Raw genomic sequence first — 14,196 nt, 5'->3', positions numbered from 1 at the left:
AAGTCAAGTTCACAGCACACTCCAAGCAACAGTTTGAGAAAGAATATGTCAAGAAAGAAAACAAAGTTTTAAATGGCTGTTTCAAGTGAGTTCTCTGGAATTTCTGTGCAGCAAATAATCAGTCGGAATTTAAATCTTCGTCGCAGAGTAGCAAACATCTCAAATGTGGGAGGAGTCACCTAAAGGCACACCTCTCTGAAATGCAACTAAAAGCAGTATAACAGAAACAAAAATGAATGGTCCTAGGGGGGGAAATATATTTGGCAGGATGAAAGATTTTCAAGTCATCCTATCTCAAACCTGCCAACTCTCTCTCACCAGGGAGAAATAAGGATGCATTTCACATGGTCAGTCTCTTGTTGAACTTCTCACTCACTTTTTAGAAATGAATGGCTGTTACAGTGCCCCGTATTTGCTCTCAGATATGTCCACTGTCAAAAGGCTTTCAGGATAAAAAGACTGCTTGGCTGCCCCAGGAGACTGGCTAGGAGGTAGGCACTCTAAGTTACGCTGATTTATTTTGCTCCGAAGGATCAAAACACATAAGCATCAAACTTTCTCTGCTTGATAAAACTAAAGTTAGAAAGCTTTTGATCTGTCCAGTTGAGTGGGAGTGAGGCTTTGGGTACTTCAGCAAACACAACGTTTTTGCAGAAGAACAACACCCACAATGCTGCCTTTTGTCCTTCCTAGACCTGCGGCCCAAGGGCTGGCACCCAGCGGCCCAGGGGCTGGCACCCAGCAACAGTTCCTATAATTAGGAAGTTTGTTTCGTGAAAGCCGAACTCATGGGACGAAATCTCAGAGACAAGGGCTGTAAAACACACCTCTCTTCCTCAACAGCAGTTTGGCAGAACAGCTGCTTAGCCCAGCTGGTAGAGACATGGTCAGCTCATTCCTGGGCCGTTGTTATGGTTATCTGAAAGACTTCAGTAAGAGCACAGTCCAGTTACGGACCTAGTTCTTGAGGAGAAACAGTGACAATGTGTTCGGTGCACTGTGATGAGAGCTGGACTCAGACCCAGCCAACAGCATTGCTGCTCAGAGAGCTGGAGCGAGGACGTGGGGCTGAGTGCCTTGACAGCGAGGAGAGCTGGCTTGGGTAACCTGAGACTCCTCCGCAGTGATCCTCCTGCATGCCCAAGGCCCTATCTCATCCAACATCCTCACTGCACAGATAAGGACACTGCACCCTCTTCTCTATCATCTAAGTATGCCTCCAGCAGTTACTTCCTCATCAAATCTGCCTCTCACTTCTCCTTTCAGCTACAAAGACGCTTTTACTTTTCAGTTACTTTCCTGACAAGCACCAGGGGTAAGCAGACTGTTTCTTATCAGATGTAGCTCGTGTGCTTAAGGGTTAAGACAAATAAGAAAAGGGAAAGGAAGTACCGGGAGGCAAGCCCTCTTCTGTAGGAAGGAAGCAACAGCCAGTGAAGACAGCATCTTCAAAACCACAGAGACAGGGAGGAGTGAAGGAAAGACTGAGGAAGGTGAAAGGCGAACTCTGGGACCCTGAAAATCAACTTGGTGAACTTAGACACAAAGCCACAAAACTGAAAGGGCCCTTGCTGGTTTGCTGAGCAGAAATGGGATGTGATTAAAAACCTAATAGTTGAAATCCTCAAATTCCAGCTCAGTGCCTCATGAAGGACCTTGTGACACATACGCATTAAAGAGGTGACAGGCTTTGGAGTTAAAAATGCTGCTTTTTTCTGGCACTTGCATTTTTTCCAGACCTCAGTGCGACGATGCGGTGGTGGATTCTGGGAGATGGCAGTAACAGGGCTAGAAGCCAGAGTTCTGACTTCTTTCAGAGATGTGGATGGTGAGTTCTTGATTACACCTCTCTGGAAGACACTCCCAGCCTAAAAGAGAGCTGTGGTCTGAGTCTTTGCTCCTCTTTCCCTGTGACCTGCCACATGAAATGACCCAGAATGGATTCCTGAGCACAGTGTCCAACCTATATCCTCAGTTATCATTCAGGACCCGGGCATCTCCCTAAAACACTCTCCTCTTACTGCCAAATGCAACTTGAGTTCTGATTATGTATCAGCTTGACCCAAACTTACAGTGAATGTGAGCAGTGTTTAAGCTGAGAAAAATCCAGCTAAAAAGCTCCCAAATGTCAAGTGTTGTTATAATGGTCTCTGTTGGTCGACTGTTGGCATCTTGTAGTTTCAACAGAGTAGGAATTCTGTATCGATGTAAAGACGTCGGGAATATCAATACGTAATGAACTGTGTACTACAAGAGAAACATTATAGCAACATGGCATCCACTTGCACGCATTTATTTAAAATTAGACGAGAGCGGTCTCAGGGTGAGGGAGAGATGTAAGAGGGCCAACAGGAGAACACAGCAATGAATATCAATATGTTGACCATCTGTGCTTCATGCACTGTTAACTCTGAGGACTCGGTGGAGAAAGCGTGAAGATTGAAGATAGCCCTGCTTAAAACTTGGCATAATCTTCGCACCCTCATCTCTCCTGTCTGTATTCCCCGGAGCTTGCCACTGCGCAGGCACAGCCCCCCCCCCCCCCCCCCGAGCCTCAAGACCTTGCTGGGCTGCAAAAAGGGCTTTGTTTCCTTTGTTGCCTGCAGCAGCCGTGAAAGAGGAACCCTGGTCGGGGAGTGCAGATTGTACAGAGCTGGACCTGCTGATACTCACATCTCCCGGAGGACAGGCCACAGAGGGCCTGGGGGGGGGGGCTGCGCCCAGGCATGCACATGGGCTCACCCTTCTTTGAAGAGCAGCACTGAGTACAAGTCTCACCCTCACTTGCTATGTGGCTTGGAGTTTCTCTCCTTACCTTTGTCCACTTGGGTAGACTCAGCTTTGGGGAAGCTTTACAGCCAAACTAGGAAGGAATTCAGTTTGTGGAGGCAAGAGCAAGAGTGGGTCCGTATTCTAGGATGGGTTAGGATTTATAGTCGGCCACTATTTTTTTTTTTTTCTTTTCTTTCACTCCTCCAGCTAGGACAGTGTTTACCATCTACTCTGAGAGAGACACGTGCTGCAGAAGGGTAGAAGCAACGATGGTCATGCATTCATCCTGCTTCAGTCTCAAAGCCCTGAGATTTACAGCTTAGAGCCACTAACTAGCCAGCTCATCAGAGAGTGGCTTGTCAGCACCGTCAAGATTCTCTTTACTGAGGTGACACTGTGCTCCTGGCACCTGGGGCACTGCCGGCCTGCAGCGACCTTGCACGCTCCGGCATGCTCCAGTCCTAGGCTCTCACGGCAGCTTAGGCCGAGTGTGTGTCCACACTTCCAGACAGTGGCCCCGGGACCTCCGTGTATCACATGCCTGGACCCATGTATAAAGTTACTGCCCAACTGGCGTGTCTCGTTCACGTCTAAAATGTTCCTCCAGACTATCAGGCCGTTTAGACAATTTTTGTTGTTACTCAAAGGGTTTCCCTTTGGGATGACGAAATAGGACCTTCTGGATTTTGAGGGTGGGGCCGACGTCACATCCTCGGATTTGCTGGGGCTGATGTTTTCGTCTGGCAGGGTCGAGTTCACGGACTCCCCAGCACTCAGTTTGGCAGCAGGCTGACTCTCTTCCTGTGGGAAGGTTTCTGTAATCCCCTTCATTGTGCTTTCTGAAGAGGCTACAGGAACCAGTGCAAGGCCAAGCAACAGCAGGAAGACGGCCATCCCATAAACACGGTAACCTTGCCTGCAGCCAAAAGGAGAACATAGGGGAGATGTTCTTTGTTGTTGTTGTTGTTGTTGTTGTTTTGGTTATGGCATTTATTCTTAGTAATAACCGCTACATGTAAGACTTCACACATATTAATGATATATGATATAGTAAAATGACAGTCAGCTGAGAAGCCTGAGCACCCATGCTAAAATCTCCACTTCTAATCAATTCACTCTGCTTTATTTAACATTAGCTCCCCCATCTGAAGAAGAGAACAAAGAAACAAACAAACAAAACCGAGCTAAGTCTAAAGTGCTGAATTGAGCATTCTTTTCTTCTTTCTGCTCTTACAGGAGGGGTTCACAGTCTCCACATAGGCCAAAGTCATCTCTGCTAACACATCTGACTATCACTGTCTCTCAAGGCCCACACAGGACCTGGCACAAGACACAGACGGTAACCTGTCTCTATCTCTTGTTTCTTTCCCTACCCATTCTCAGTCAGGAAACCTCTGTCTTTACCAGTTCCGTTGGCAAGTTGATCTTGCAGAGAAAGATTCCTGCTTCTTGCAGGGCTGGAAGTGAAACTGTGTCTCATACTCAGAGTTTCTTCTTCTATTGGGTCTAACAGGGAGAAGGAGGGACAAGAAAGGAGTAGAGAGTTGTGTGTGGGGGTTTGATGAGGAAGCAAGGAGCCAAGGACTCTCTGCGGCCAGGGAGCACCCTGCTTTGAAGTCTTCCTCAAGTTTCCTTAAACCCAGAGTGTTTTATTGTTTTGTTTTCTAGAGCCTACGACACACCTTTCTTTGTGTTTCGATATGTCTGATCTTCTTACTAGCTAGTTAGTTGACCCATGTAATCAACACTGCTCTAAATCTGACAAATCCCTGATCCTGAAACATTCTTTCTGATCATGGCCAGAGGACACAGCTTCACACAGAGACTTGCACAAACACCGCCTTCTCAGCAGATTTGTCAATGGCATGGCTAGTCAATACAAAAACCATTTAGTGGTGTCAGTTCTGGGCATTCCACAGTGGGAGCGCCAGGAAAGATGCTTATTTATGTTGGTGACTTTTTCTCTCGTTCTAGAATGATTTCCCCCTTTTTTTTCTCTCCTTTAAAATTTCCTCTTACCTATGTGTTGTCACCTTACTTCCTTTGTAACCACCATCCTGTGCACCGCTAAAACACACCATCTCAACGACACGCCCCCAGGGCTCTTGACATGTCTCTCCTTGCCCCCAGGACCAGAGGAAGCCTACCCCTGAAGCCCACAAACCAAGCCTCTCCTGGCTCTCACCCCAGTCAAGGCTCAGAGGTTTCTTTAATCATTTTGCTAAACAAAGCTGCCCTGATCAGTCGGGAGGAAGTCCCACTCTTATCTAAGCACACCGGAAGCCCCCATCTCTTCATTTTTATCAGATTTTATTTTGTATTTATGGGTGTGTGTCTGTATGTGTCACGTGTATATGGGTGCTCACAGAGGCCAGAGGAGAATGTCAGCTCCCCTGGTGCTGGCGTTACATGAGATCACGAGCCATTTGATGTGAGGGCTAAGAACCAAACTCAGGCCATCCTAAGAGCAACAAGTGCCCTTTGCCACCGAGCCATCTCTCCAGCCCCTATCTCTCCCTCCTTGGTCCTTTCTTTTCTGACTCTTGAAAGCCTCCAAAACCAGATTTGGATTTCATTCTTTCTTTGACACATCTCTTATCACTTAAGCCTACCAAATCCATTTCTCATTTATTTCTCATAACTTTCTTTTTAAAATGTCTATTTTTTTTACTGGTTTTCATTACATGTGGGAAATATGCAAGTGGATGCAGGTCCCTTAGAGGCAGGAAACAATCGTCAGATTCCCTAGACCTAGGGTTACAGGGATTGTAAGCTGTCTGACACAGGCGTCGGGACTTGAACTTTCGTCCTCTGAAAGAGCAGTCAGTACATGCCCTTAACCCCTGAGTCACAACCCGTCTCTTTCCTTGTCTCGCTATTTAAAACAAGATTGCCTGGAACTTGTTAAATAGCCTAAACTGGTCTGACTTATAATTGATCCTCTGCCTCAGCCTCCAGAATGCTAGAATGACAGACATGTGCTATAATACCCGACTATTGGCGGACTATTATTAAGAACTCAATGCACATGTGATCCTTGGGAATGTGGGCCCTAGGCATAGACTCGATGGATGTTGGATGGAGAAAGAATTGGTAAATAACTTACTTACTTTTCTGGAACCTCTGCATCCTTTGCTGTTGACCCCTCTTAGTGAATTGAAATTAGGAAAATAGGAAGGCGATGAAGAAGAGCAGTGCAGAGGTTCCCTGTCCTTGTGAAACGCATATATCACATGGGCAGAATTCACAGCTCCCTGCACTTAATTGCTTGTTATTAGGTGTTCATTAAACACACACACACACACACACACACACACACACAAAGACTAGATATCTAAATGTCATAATATATCTGAATTGGGCTTTGGTCTCTATTGAATGAAAATACTAAGAGATGGATTCCTAGATAGATGTCACTTGAACCTTAAAGGGAACTCACTTATCTTCCAGATTTGTTTTTAAGTTGGAACAGAGAAGTTAGAAGGAAGAAGGGAAGAAAAAGAAATAATGACAAAGGGAAGGACAATAAAGCCTAGGGACAGGGCAAGAAAACACCAGCAAGGCTCTCTTTGTGCGCTTCTGACTGAGGCTGCCCCGACCCCTGACTCCGTAGCACCTGACTCCTCACTGCGCCTGCCGCTGCTCATGCTCTCTTCAGACACGGAGCATTGACGAGTTCCAACAGAGAAATGAAAACTAATATTGACCCGGAGAAGGACTGTTCCGTGTGGAGGAAGCCATGAGACAGGCTCTGACTCACAAGCTGTGATGTGTGTGTCACTCAGGATAGCCACCCTCCTCCCGGAAAACCTACCTGGTCAGTTATAATTTAATGTCTTGAAAAGACAGAAATAGGAGCCCACGGAGACAGAGACGTGCCTCCTCTCTTGAGATGACCTTGAGTTAAGTCCAAGTGGCCAGTGCAACAGCGGGAGTCTCTCAACTGAGAAGATCAGGACAGAACAAGCTCTTTGAAGTTTGGGAATCATTCACCCTGCCCTGGCCCACTCACTTGTCTGAGTCCTGCTTCTCACGTACAAGACTGAACCAACATCGCTCAGAATTAATGGCCCCATACACTGGCCCCTGCTTGTCCATTATCCTTATTTCTTACTGTTTCCCAACCCTAAGCCTTCTCTCAAGCAAAGCTGCTTTCTGTACTGCTTTAAAAAAATAAAATAAAATTGTAGGATAATAGACTAAGAAACAACCACAAATGTTATCATAGCTTTATAGATGAAAAAAACCTAATAACTAGAAGACTAATGACAAAAATCCTAATTATCAAGGTTTGATGAAATTTCCAGAATTAGGAGTCTTTATTTGTCTCCTTTCCCCTCTGGCTGTAAGGTTACCATGTCCATAGCTGAACATGGGGTGCTAACACATTTAATTTAGCAAGAACCAAAAGGGGAGGGTGTTTGCAGTCTGGCTCACAGCCTTCTCTGTTTCATCCAGAATTTTGAAGAGGAAGTTCTTGAGTCGAAGAGAGACTCAGTCCTCTTTCTTTCTTGGAGCATTTGGAGCTGCATCTCTCCACGGTCTTCACGGGAATGCTTTCTGACTAGACAGGTGCCTTCCAATTTCCTTTTCTTTTCTTTTGAGACCAGGAGGAGCTGATGAACAGGAACAGGCGCAGGATAAGCTATGTAATCTATCTTTAGAAAAGTCTTTAAGACCCCAGAAGTGTCTCCCCAAATACAGGCTTCTGCCGTCCTTCTTGGTTACCCACCCTACTGCTGCAGACCACTCAGACTCCGGATGAAAGCTGGAGAGAAATTAAGCCAGAGCTTGCTGGGGAATTCTCCCCTGATGGCCGGCTCTCAAGGTGCCAGGCAGTGCCGTGAAGGATGCTTTGGGGTAAAGGCACTGATGAGCTAGCGCAGATGTGGACTGTGATACCCACCTGCCATGCAAGATGTACGTTTCGGTGCAATGCTGGTAAACCTGCTGCTTTCTAACGGGTTTGCGGCTTGCCTAGTACTTTAAACCATGACTGAAAAGGTCATAGGCCCTGAATGGCAACCTAATCTGTCTTCTTAGCTGAATTGATACGGCATCAAACCACCCTCTAAACCTCTGTGTTTATAGCTACAGACAAGGGCTATCTCGGCAAAAAATAAAGGCCTTATTCACTCTGCGCAGTGAACAAAGGTAAATGCAAATACCCATGGTGGCCCAAGATGCTGAAAGCAAAGCGTGGCTGAGGGTTCATCCCTGGGCCAGAGGTTTGTAACAGCCCTTAAGGTTCACACAACATAGCGGAAGAGGGGACAGAGAGCATGCAAGAGCCACTGGATAGGGAGAGGGACTGCAAGATGCCATCTTCTATGCACAACTTGACTATGACAGTGATAAACTTAGAGCAGCTGGGCATCCTGGTGCTGGTCCACAGGAGTCAGACCCTCCTAACAGTCAACCAAGAGGAAAGGACTCATGTGCCTACCGCTTCCTGCTAACCTCGGCATCCCACGGGCTCTGATGGTCAGTTCTAAACTCAGGGTGACACAGACAACCCTGATTAAACTTTGTGGGACACAGGAAAACGGGCTCTGGATTGAAAAAGGAAAGAAAGCATAAAGTTGTGGGTGGAAAGGTAGGGGGAATGAGAGGAGCTGTGGGAGAGATAGTTCGGTGGGTTTGATCAAAACACAATGTATATATGTATAAGAAGATTCTATATGTATAATATGCAATAAATTTAAAAAAAATACATTAAAGGAGAAAAGTCCCTAAGAGGCGACCTCAATTGCTTTTTCTTAAAATAAATAAATAAAAATAAATAATAAATTGAGGGCTGGTGAGATGGCTCAGAGGTTAATAGCACTTACTGCTCTCACAGAGACCAAAGTTCAGTTCCCGGAACTTCCAGAGTCTCACAACCACCTGTAACTCCAGTTTCAGAGAGCTAGATTCCCCTTCTCACCTCTGTGAGCACTGTACAAAAATCACACACACACAGAGAAACAAATCAACAAGTTTAAGGGGAAGTGGAGACAAAGGCACACCCTCCGGCAAAAATCTAACTGATAGCTGCTGGAAAAGGAAAAAAAAATCAGTTTTCTTTAATGAAGTGAGGACACTGGCCTCATGCTCAAGAGTAGTTGGCCAAAATACTTTTTGTTTTGTTTTGTTTTGTTTTGTTTTGTTTTGTTTTATAGAGAAAGAACATGGAGCTGATATTTTAATTCATTTTTAATTAAAACAGAATTATGTCACTTTTCCTCTTCTTCCCTTTCCTCCAGCCCTGCCCATGCCCTTCCCTTCAAGCCCCTCCCATGCCTGCCCATTCCCAAATGGATACCTCTACCTCTTTCTTTTGCTATTACTGTTGTACATACGTGCGTGTGTACTGGGTCATTTTTTGTTGTTTGTGTCTTTCTGCTTTCAAGGCTAACCACTTTGTATTAAACAGCCAATTAGGGGGCTGGATAGGAAGGTCGGAAGGAACTAGGAAGAGTTGGAGGAAGAGAACAATACGATCAAAATATATGAGTCAGGCACTGTGCCGCAGGCTTTTAATCCCAGCCCTGAAGAGGCAGAGGTGGGCAGACCTCTGTGATTTCAAGGCTACCCTGATCTACACAGTGAGTTCCAGGCAATCCAGGGCTACAGAGTATGATCCTGTCTCAAACAAACAAAAACACGTAATATGAAATTCCTAAACAATAAATAAAGGTATGACTAAAAAAATTATGCCACATGATCCTTCATGCACAAAATTAATATTTTAAATGCTATGATCTGTTTCTCTGCTGGCGAAGTTCATACGACCATCTTCCTCCCGATCTTGCCGTATCATATTGGATCTTTGAGATATAGATATTTCATATAAAAAAGAATTTTTGCTATCATTTCGATTTTTCGGAATAGTGACTTACTGATGTTTATCTAGATTAACCATCGGGGTTTGGTTGTTTGGTGTTTGGTTGGTGGCCTCTTGAGTGTGGGACGCCTAAATGCCTCTCCCTCAGATTCCTATTGATCCTCACCGAAAGACTCAAAGACACGGAGCAAAAACGTAAAGCGCGTGGGAAGCCTGTGGTTTGATTCAGCGAAGATGATTTTATTGACACGGAACCAATGACTGCGTTTCAGCCACGCTGGAAGGACAGCTCACCTACCCATTCCGTTCCCGGGTTTCTAACCTATCCACAGTCCAGGTTAACCAGGGCGGCTGGGAAACAGAGGAGAGTGTGGTTCGCACACTCGGTGCTGGTGGCGAGTCAGTCGACATACCCCTGGAAATTAACTGGCCCCAGGTCGTCACAGGTGACTAGGACAAACCCCTCTCTGGGGGAAATTTGGTACCTGCAGGCGGGGTATTTGACGCCCTCGATGAGCTGACAGACTGTCATTCTGAACCGCGTCTCACTCTGGAAGCAGAAAATGTCGGAATAGTTGGGGCAAGCCATCTTCTTAGAGGAGGTGCAGATGCTGTTGATTTTCTGAGGCCGCTCGTGGATGAAGACGTGCGTCCTTTTGCACGTGTGGTCGGATTCCCTGATGACTCTCTGGAGGATCATGTGGTTGCAGTACCTCAGGGGAGCAGCGTTCTGAGGGTAGTCCACATGCAGATGCTCTATGGATGTGAGCACGACATCCTCATTCAGCTCGTTTTCCCAGAACAGAAGCAGCAGGAAAACAATCACCATTAGCACCATCAGGGGCAAAATTCCCTTCACATCTCTGGCTTTAACTCCTGGTGAGTAAAGGAAACAGAAAGGAGCAGAAGGTAGTGAGAGTCCTCCTGCCTCAACCAGGACTGCTCCCCAACCCTCCAGGATTAACGATCCCTCCCTGCTAATTAAAATCACGCTGGCCACTTGAGACCCCTCAGGACGCCCTTATCCCTAATTACTGAAAGGCTCCTTCCCACCCAGTTCCCCACGCCCCCGCCAGGACTATCCGCCATAGCCTGTCTCTGCTCTTAACAATTCCTTCCCCTTGCACGGATTCGCCTTCCGTTTATGCTAGCCCCCCCCCTCACCTGCCCTTCTCGCTCTTGCTTTCACAGGTAACATGCCCTCGTAATCATGTATGTGAGAAAAGCCTTTGTGTCTCCCTGTTCAGCAGGCAAGAACTGATAAGGAGCTGCTGATCGTGGGGCGGGCAGAGGAGGAAAGAGCAGAAAGGGAGGGACCCGAGGAACAGTGCGCTTCGGTGCCTTCAGGGAGGAAGAGATCGCGAAGTGAGACAGCGGAGAGGCAGGTCCCGCCTGGGTTCTCGCTAAACAGTCTCAGACCCTTTGGAAACTGTTTAAGTTTCTCATCGGTCCTCCCCGCAAGTCTGTGAAGCAGCTACTGTTTTCACTCCGTCGACAGAGACGGAAGCTCCAGAAAGGCCATGCTAGAGACGTAGACTCACAAGCATAACAACGAGTTTCATCCTGTCGGTGCCAGACACCGGTTTCAGCACTCTTATTCCCACGTGGTATACTGAGTTAGGTAAAAACAACTCTCCTGAGTGTGGCTAAAGCCCCGAGCTTCTGAAGAGTGTGTCAATAGTTCCCAAACTCTGCTGAATTTTGGAAACACCAGGTATTCAAAACAAAACAACACCCATCGGCTTCCACGTGGATAATTGGTGGCTGTATGGTTCCAGACACTGGGGCGACAGGAGAAACTGTGGTGCCTTCCCCTCATGGAATCTGGTGAATTGATGCAGGGATGGAAACCATCACTTGGCTTAGTCTTGCTCCGGCATGGAGCCTTCATCTCGAGTGTGTGAATGAATGTGTGTGTGACTGGGTGTCTATGCGTCTTGTCTAAGGGCGTGCATGTATGAGTGTGAGAATGTGTTACTGTGTCTGTGTGCATGTGTGTGTGAGGGAGACTATAAGTATGTGGGGTTGTTAGTGTGTATATGTGTGAAAGGTGTATATGTGAGAGTGTGTATGAATGTGTGTGTTGTGCTTATATGTGAGAATATGTATGTATATGTGACTATAAATGTGTGTGATGTGTGTGTGTGCGAATGTATGTATTCTGTGAGACTGTGTGTGTGTGTGTTAGGGTGTTATGTAAATGTTTAAGTATGTGTGTGTGTGAGAGAGAGTTGGGGTTGGGCCTAGAGAACAAGAGAATGCCCTATGTGCTGACCACTTCCTTTGGCACTGAGCTCAGTCTGTGATGTTTTTAGGAAGGTAAGTGTAGGGGCGTGAATGAAAACGGCTCCTGTAGGCTTATATATTTGAATGCTTGGTCCTCAGTTGGTGGAACTGTTTGGGAAGGATGGGGGGGTGTTTCTAGAAGTGAGCTTTGAGGTTTCAAAAGCCCACGCCATTCCCCGCCCGTTTTCCTTCTCTCTCTGCCTCTCTCTCTATCTCTCTTCCTCATGCTTGTGGATCGGAATGTGAGCGTTCAGCTCAACTACTGCTCCAGCGTCATACCTGCCTGCCGCCATCCTCCCCGCCATGATGGTCACAAACTCTAATCTCCTGAAACTATAAGCCCCCAACATACTCTTTCTTCTATAAGTTGCCTTGGCCACCGCGCCTTAACACAGCAGTGCAGGAGTAACTAAGACAATGAGTGTGAGGGGACCCATTATCCTGTCTCCATTTTTGTATATGTTTGCAGATATTTATGTAAAAAGTTTACATTCTTGTTCTCAGGGAGTTTATGTCTGGTAGATCAGGTTGACAATGAAATATAAACACAATCGATGGTGGTTTAGAAGACATGAACCACGCAGTTTTCCATAGGATGGCCAGAGTGAGTAGACCTGGGAAATGAATAGGTTTCCCTTTCTCCCTGGCTAACAAATCTCAATACTGTTTAAGAATATTCCAGGACTCAGGCTGGAAAGATGGCTCTATGGTTAAGAGCCTCTGGGATGGGGATCAGCCAGAAGAAGAAGATGGACCCTTGGCCCATCACTCTCTTTTTAAAGATTCATCCTTTCAATGTTTTACATAAGGCTGAAATACGTGAATATCCATACGAAAGAATGGGAAGCCTTTCCGTATAACTGGGAAAGGCCAAAGCACCAGTTCTCAGCCACTCCTAACTCTAGCGCTTTCTGGATTTTCTAGATGTAAAAAAAAAAAAAAAGGAGGTGGGTTATTACTAGTTTTTAATTATCATTCAAGGTAATGGCTTCCATTTTCCATTGTGACATTTTTATACATAGATATCATTGTCCTTGGCTATTATGTGTCCACCACACATACACACTGATCTCCTCTCCTTACCCACTTCCCAGTCCCCTTCCTCCCGTCAGATGGCCCCTCCTGCTTTCATGTAACACATATTCCATTAAGAGGGGGTAGTTTAATCAGGAGTGGTGGTGCACGCCTGTAATCCCAGCACTCAGGAAGGCAGAGGCAGGTGGATCTCTGTGAGTTCAAGGCCAGCCTGGCCTGCAAAGTGAGTCCATGGACAGCCAGGGCTACACAGAAAAAGCTTGTCTCAAAAAAAAGGAGTTAGTTTTTAAGCAGAAGCCATCAGAAAAAAGCCTGGGACTTACCCTGCACCTATAAAATCAAAGTCTAGAGGTAAGCTGCACTCGCATTCAATGGCTCCTTTCCTAAGACATAACTCCCTGAGTGGCAAACAGCATCTTCATCTCTAGACTGCTGCTCACCCACAGCAAGGTGAAAGCCATCCACTGGAGAGGCGGATGCTCGCTGCGCTGGTCTGACACAGCTACATCCCTGCCCTGCCTCGGTCCAGAGCTTGCAAGCCAGGACTAAGGCGGCTCACCCAACGAGCTCCTTCGCTGGATGCCTGGACGGTCTTCTCAGATAGCCACTGCTGGAGGAAGTGAGTTTCCTGTTGGTTGGTTGCCACGGGGCGCCGCAGAGGGTTGGCCTGGCCTCCTTTCCACAGACGGCGCATCTGGACAAGAGAGCAGCGCGTTCAGCTCTCAGCGTCCACAGCTTCTAAGATCACAGCATGTTTATGGGGTGGGCAAACGGGCAAGAGGTGTCGTGTCCTGTCCCTTCCGTGGCACCAACTACCTATGTTAGCATGAGAAAGCCATGGCACTTCCCAGGGTTTCCATTTCTGCATCTAAAACAGGAGTGGCAGAGAAGGAACGTAGGGTACCCGTAAGGCTCCACCGTGCTTTCACAAGCCAAGGTCCAGGCTGATCTCACAAGATGGCTGGCTACACACCGAAGGTCTGTGCTTCCCGGCTTTTCCTGGAACCAAGCGATGAGGAAGCATGGGGTTAGACGGTAGGTACCAGACCCCAAAGTGGGGTTTGACTTAGAAACAGAGCAGTTTTCCTGTGGGATGGCTTAGGGAACTGGCAATGTGGTCCAAGGGGCACAAAACAATAGCACGGAGGACAGCACTTTTGCGTTTTGTTTCTTTTTCATTACATTTAGTTAGTTAGTTAGTTAGTTAGTTGGAAATGTGCACGCAACAGTGGGCCTATCGAGGTCAGAGACGACTTTTGAGTTGGATGTCTCTTTCT

General features: G+C 46.7%; 2 protein-coding genes across 3 annotated transcripts; both read right to left on the bottom strand.

Annotated features, from left to right (window-relative positions):
* Window positions 1–2,643: 2,643 nt before the first annotated feature.
* Window positions 2,644–3,681, bottom strand: Rnase11 (ribonuclease A family member 11 (inactive)). The gene has a single exon (XM_021639017.2). It carries the CDS (start codon window positions 3,664–3,666, stop codon window positions 3,085–3,087), a length of 582 nt encoding a protein of 193 aa, XP_021494692.2. The 5' UTR covers window positions 3,667–3,681; the 3' UTR covers window positions 2,644–3,084.
* A 6,151-nt stretch (window positions 3,682–9,832) lies between these two features.
* On the bottom strand, window positions 9,833–13,709 carry Rnase12 (ribonuclease A family member 12 (inactive)). 2 transcript variants are annotated; one of them, XM_021639003.2, is made up of 2 exons: window positions 13,479–13,709; window positions 9,833–10,474 (listed from the first exon to the last, which is right to left on the bottom strand). In XM_021639003.2, the coding sequence occupies exon 2, from the start codon at window positions 10,434–10,436 to the stop codon at window positions 9,999–10,001; it is 438 nt and encodes a 145-aa protein (XP_021494678.1). In that variant the 5' UTR covers window positions 10,437–10,474; window positions 13,479–13,709; the 3' UTR covers window positions 9,833–9,998. The 2 variants fall into 2 exon arrangements, with proteins under 2 accessions (XP_021494678.1, XP_021494677.1); XM_021639002.2 differs by lacking the exon at window positions 13,479–13,709 and adding an exon at window positions 10,763–11,104.
* Window positions 13,710–14,196: the final 487 nt, after the last annotated feature.

Source organism: Meriones unguiculatus, chromosome 9 (assembly GCF_030254825.1).
Source record: "Meriones unguiculatus strain TT.TT164.6M chromosome 9, Bangor_MerUng_6.1, whole genome shotgun sequence".
NCBI classification, from domain to species: domain Eukaryota; kingdom Metazoa; phylum Chordata; class Mammalia; order Rodentia; family Muridae; genus Meriones; species Meriones unguiculatus.
The sequence above is the reverse complement of the archived record's forward strand: the minus strand, read 5'-3'. Positions and strand labels throughout refer to the sequence as shown.

Excerpts from the sequence above, each read along its gene's own strand:
- Rnase12 (XM_021639002.2), bottom strand. The coding sequence starts at position 10,796 with ATGTTACCTGTGAAAGCAAGAGCGAGAAGGGCAG. Across the intron at positions 10,475-10,762 it reads AGCAAGAGCGAGAAGGGCAG|GAGTTAAAGCCAGAGATGTG; the intron begins GTGAGGGGGGGG and ends TTTACTCACCAG.
- Rnase11 (XM_021639017.2), bottom strand. The coding sequence starts at position 3,666 with ATGGCCGTCTTCCTGCTGTTGCTTGGCCTTGCACTGGTTCCTGTAGCC.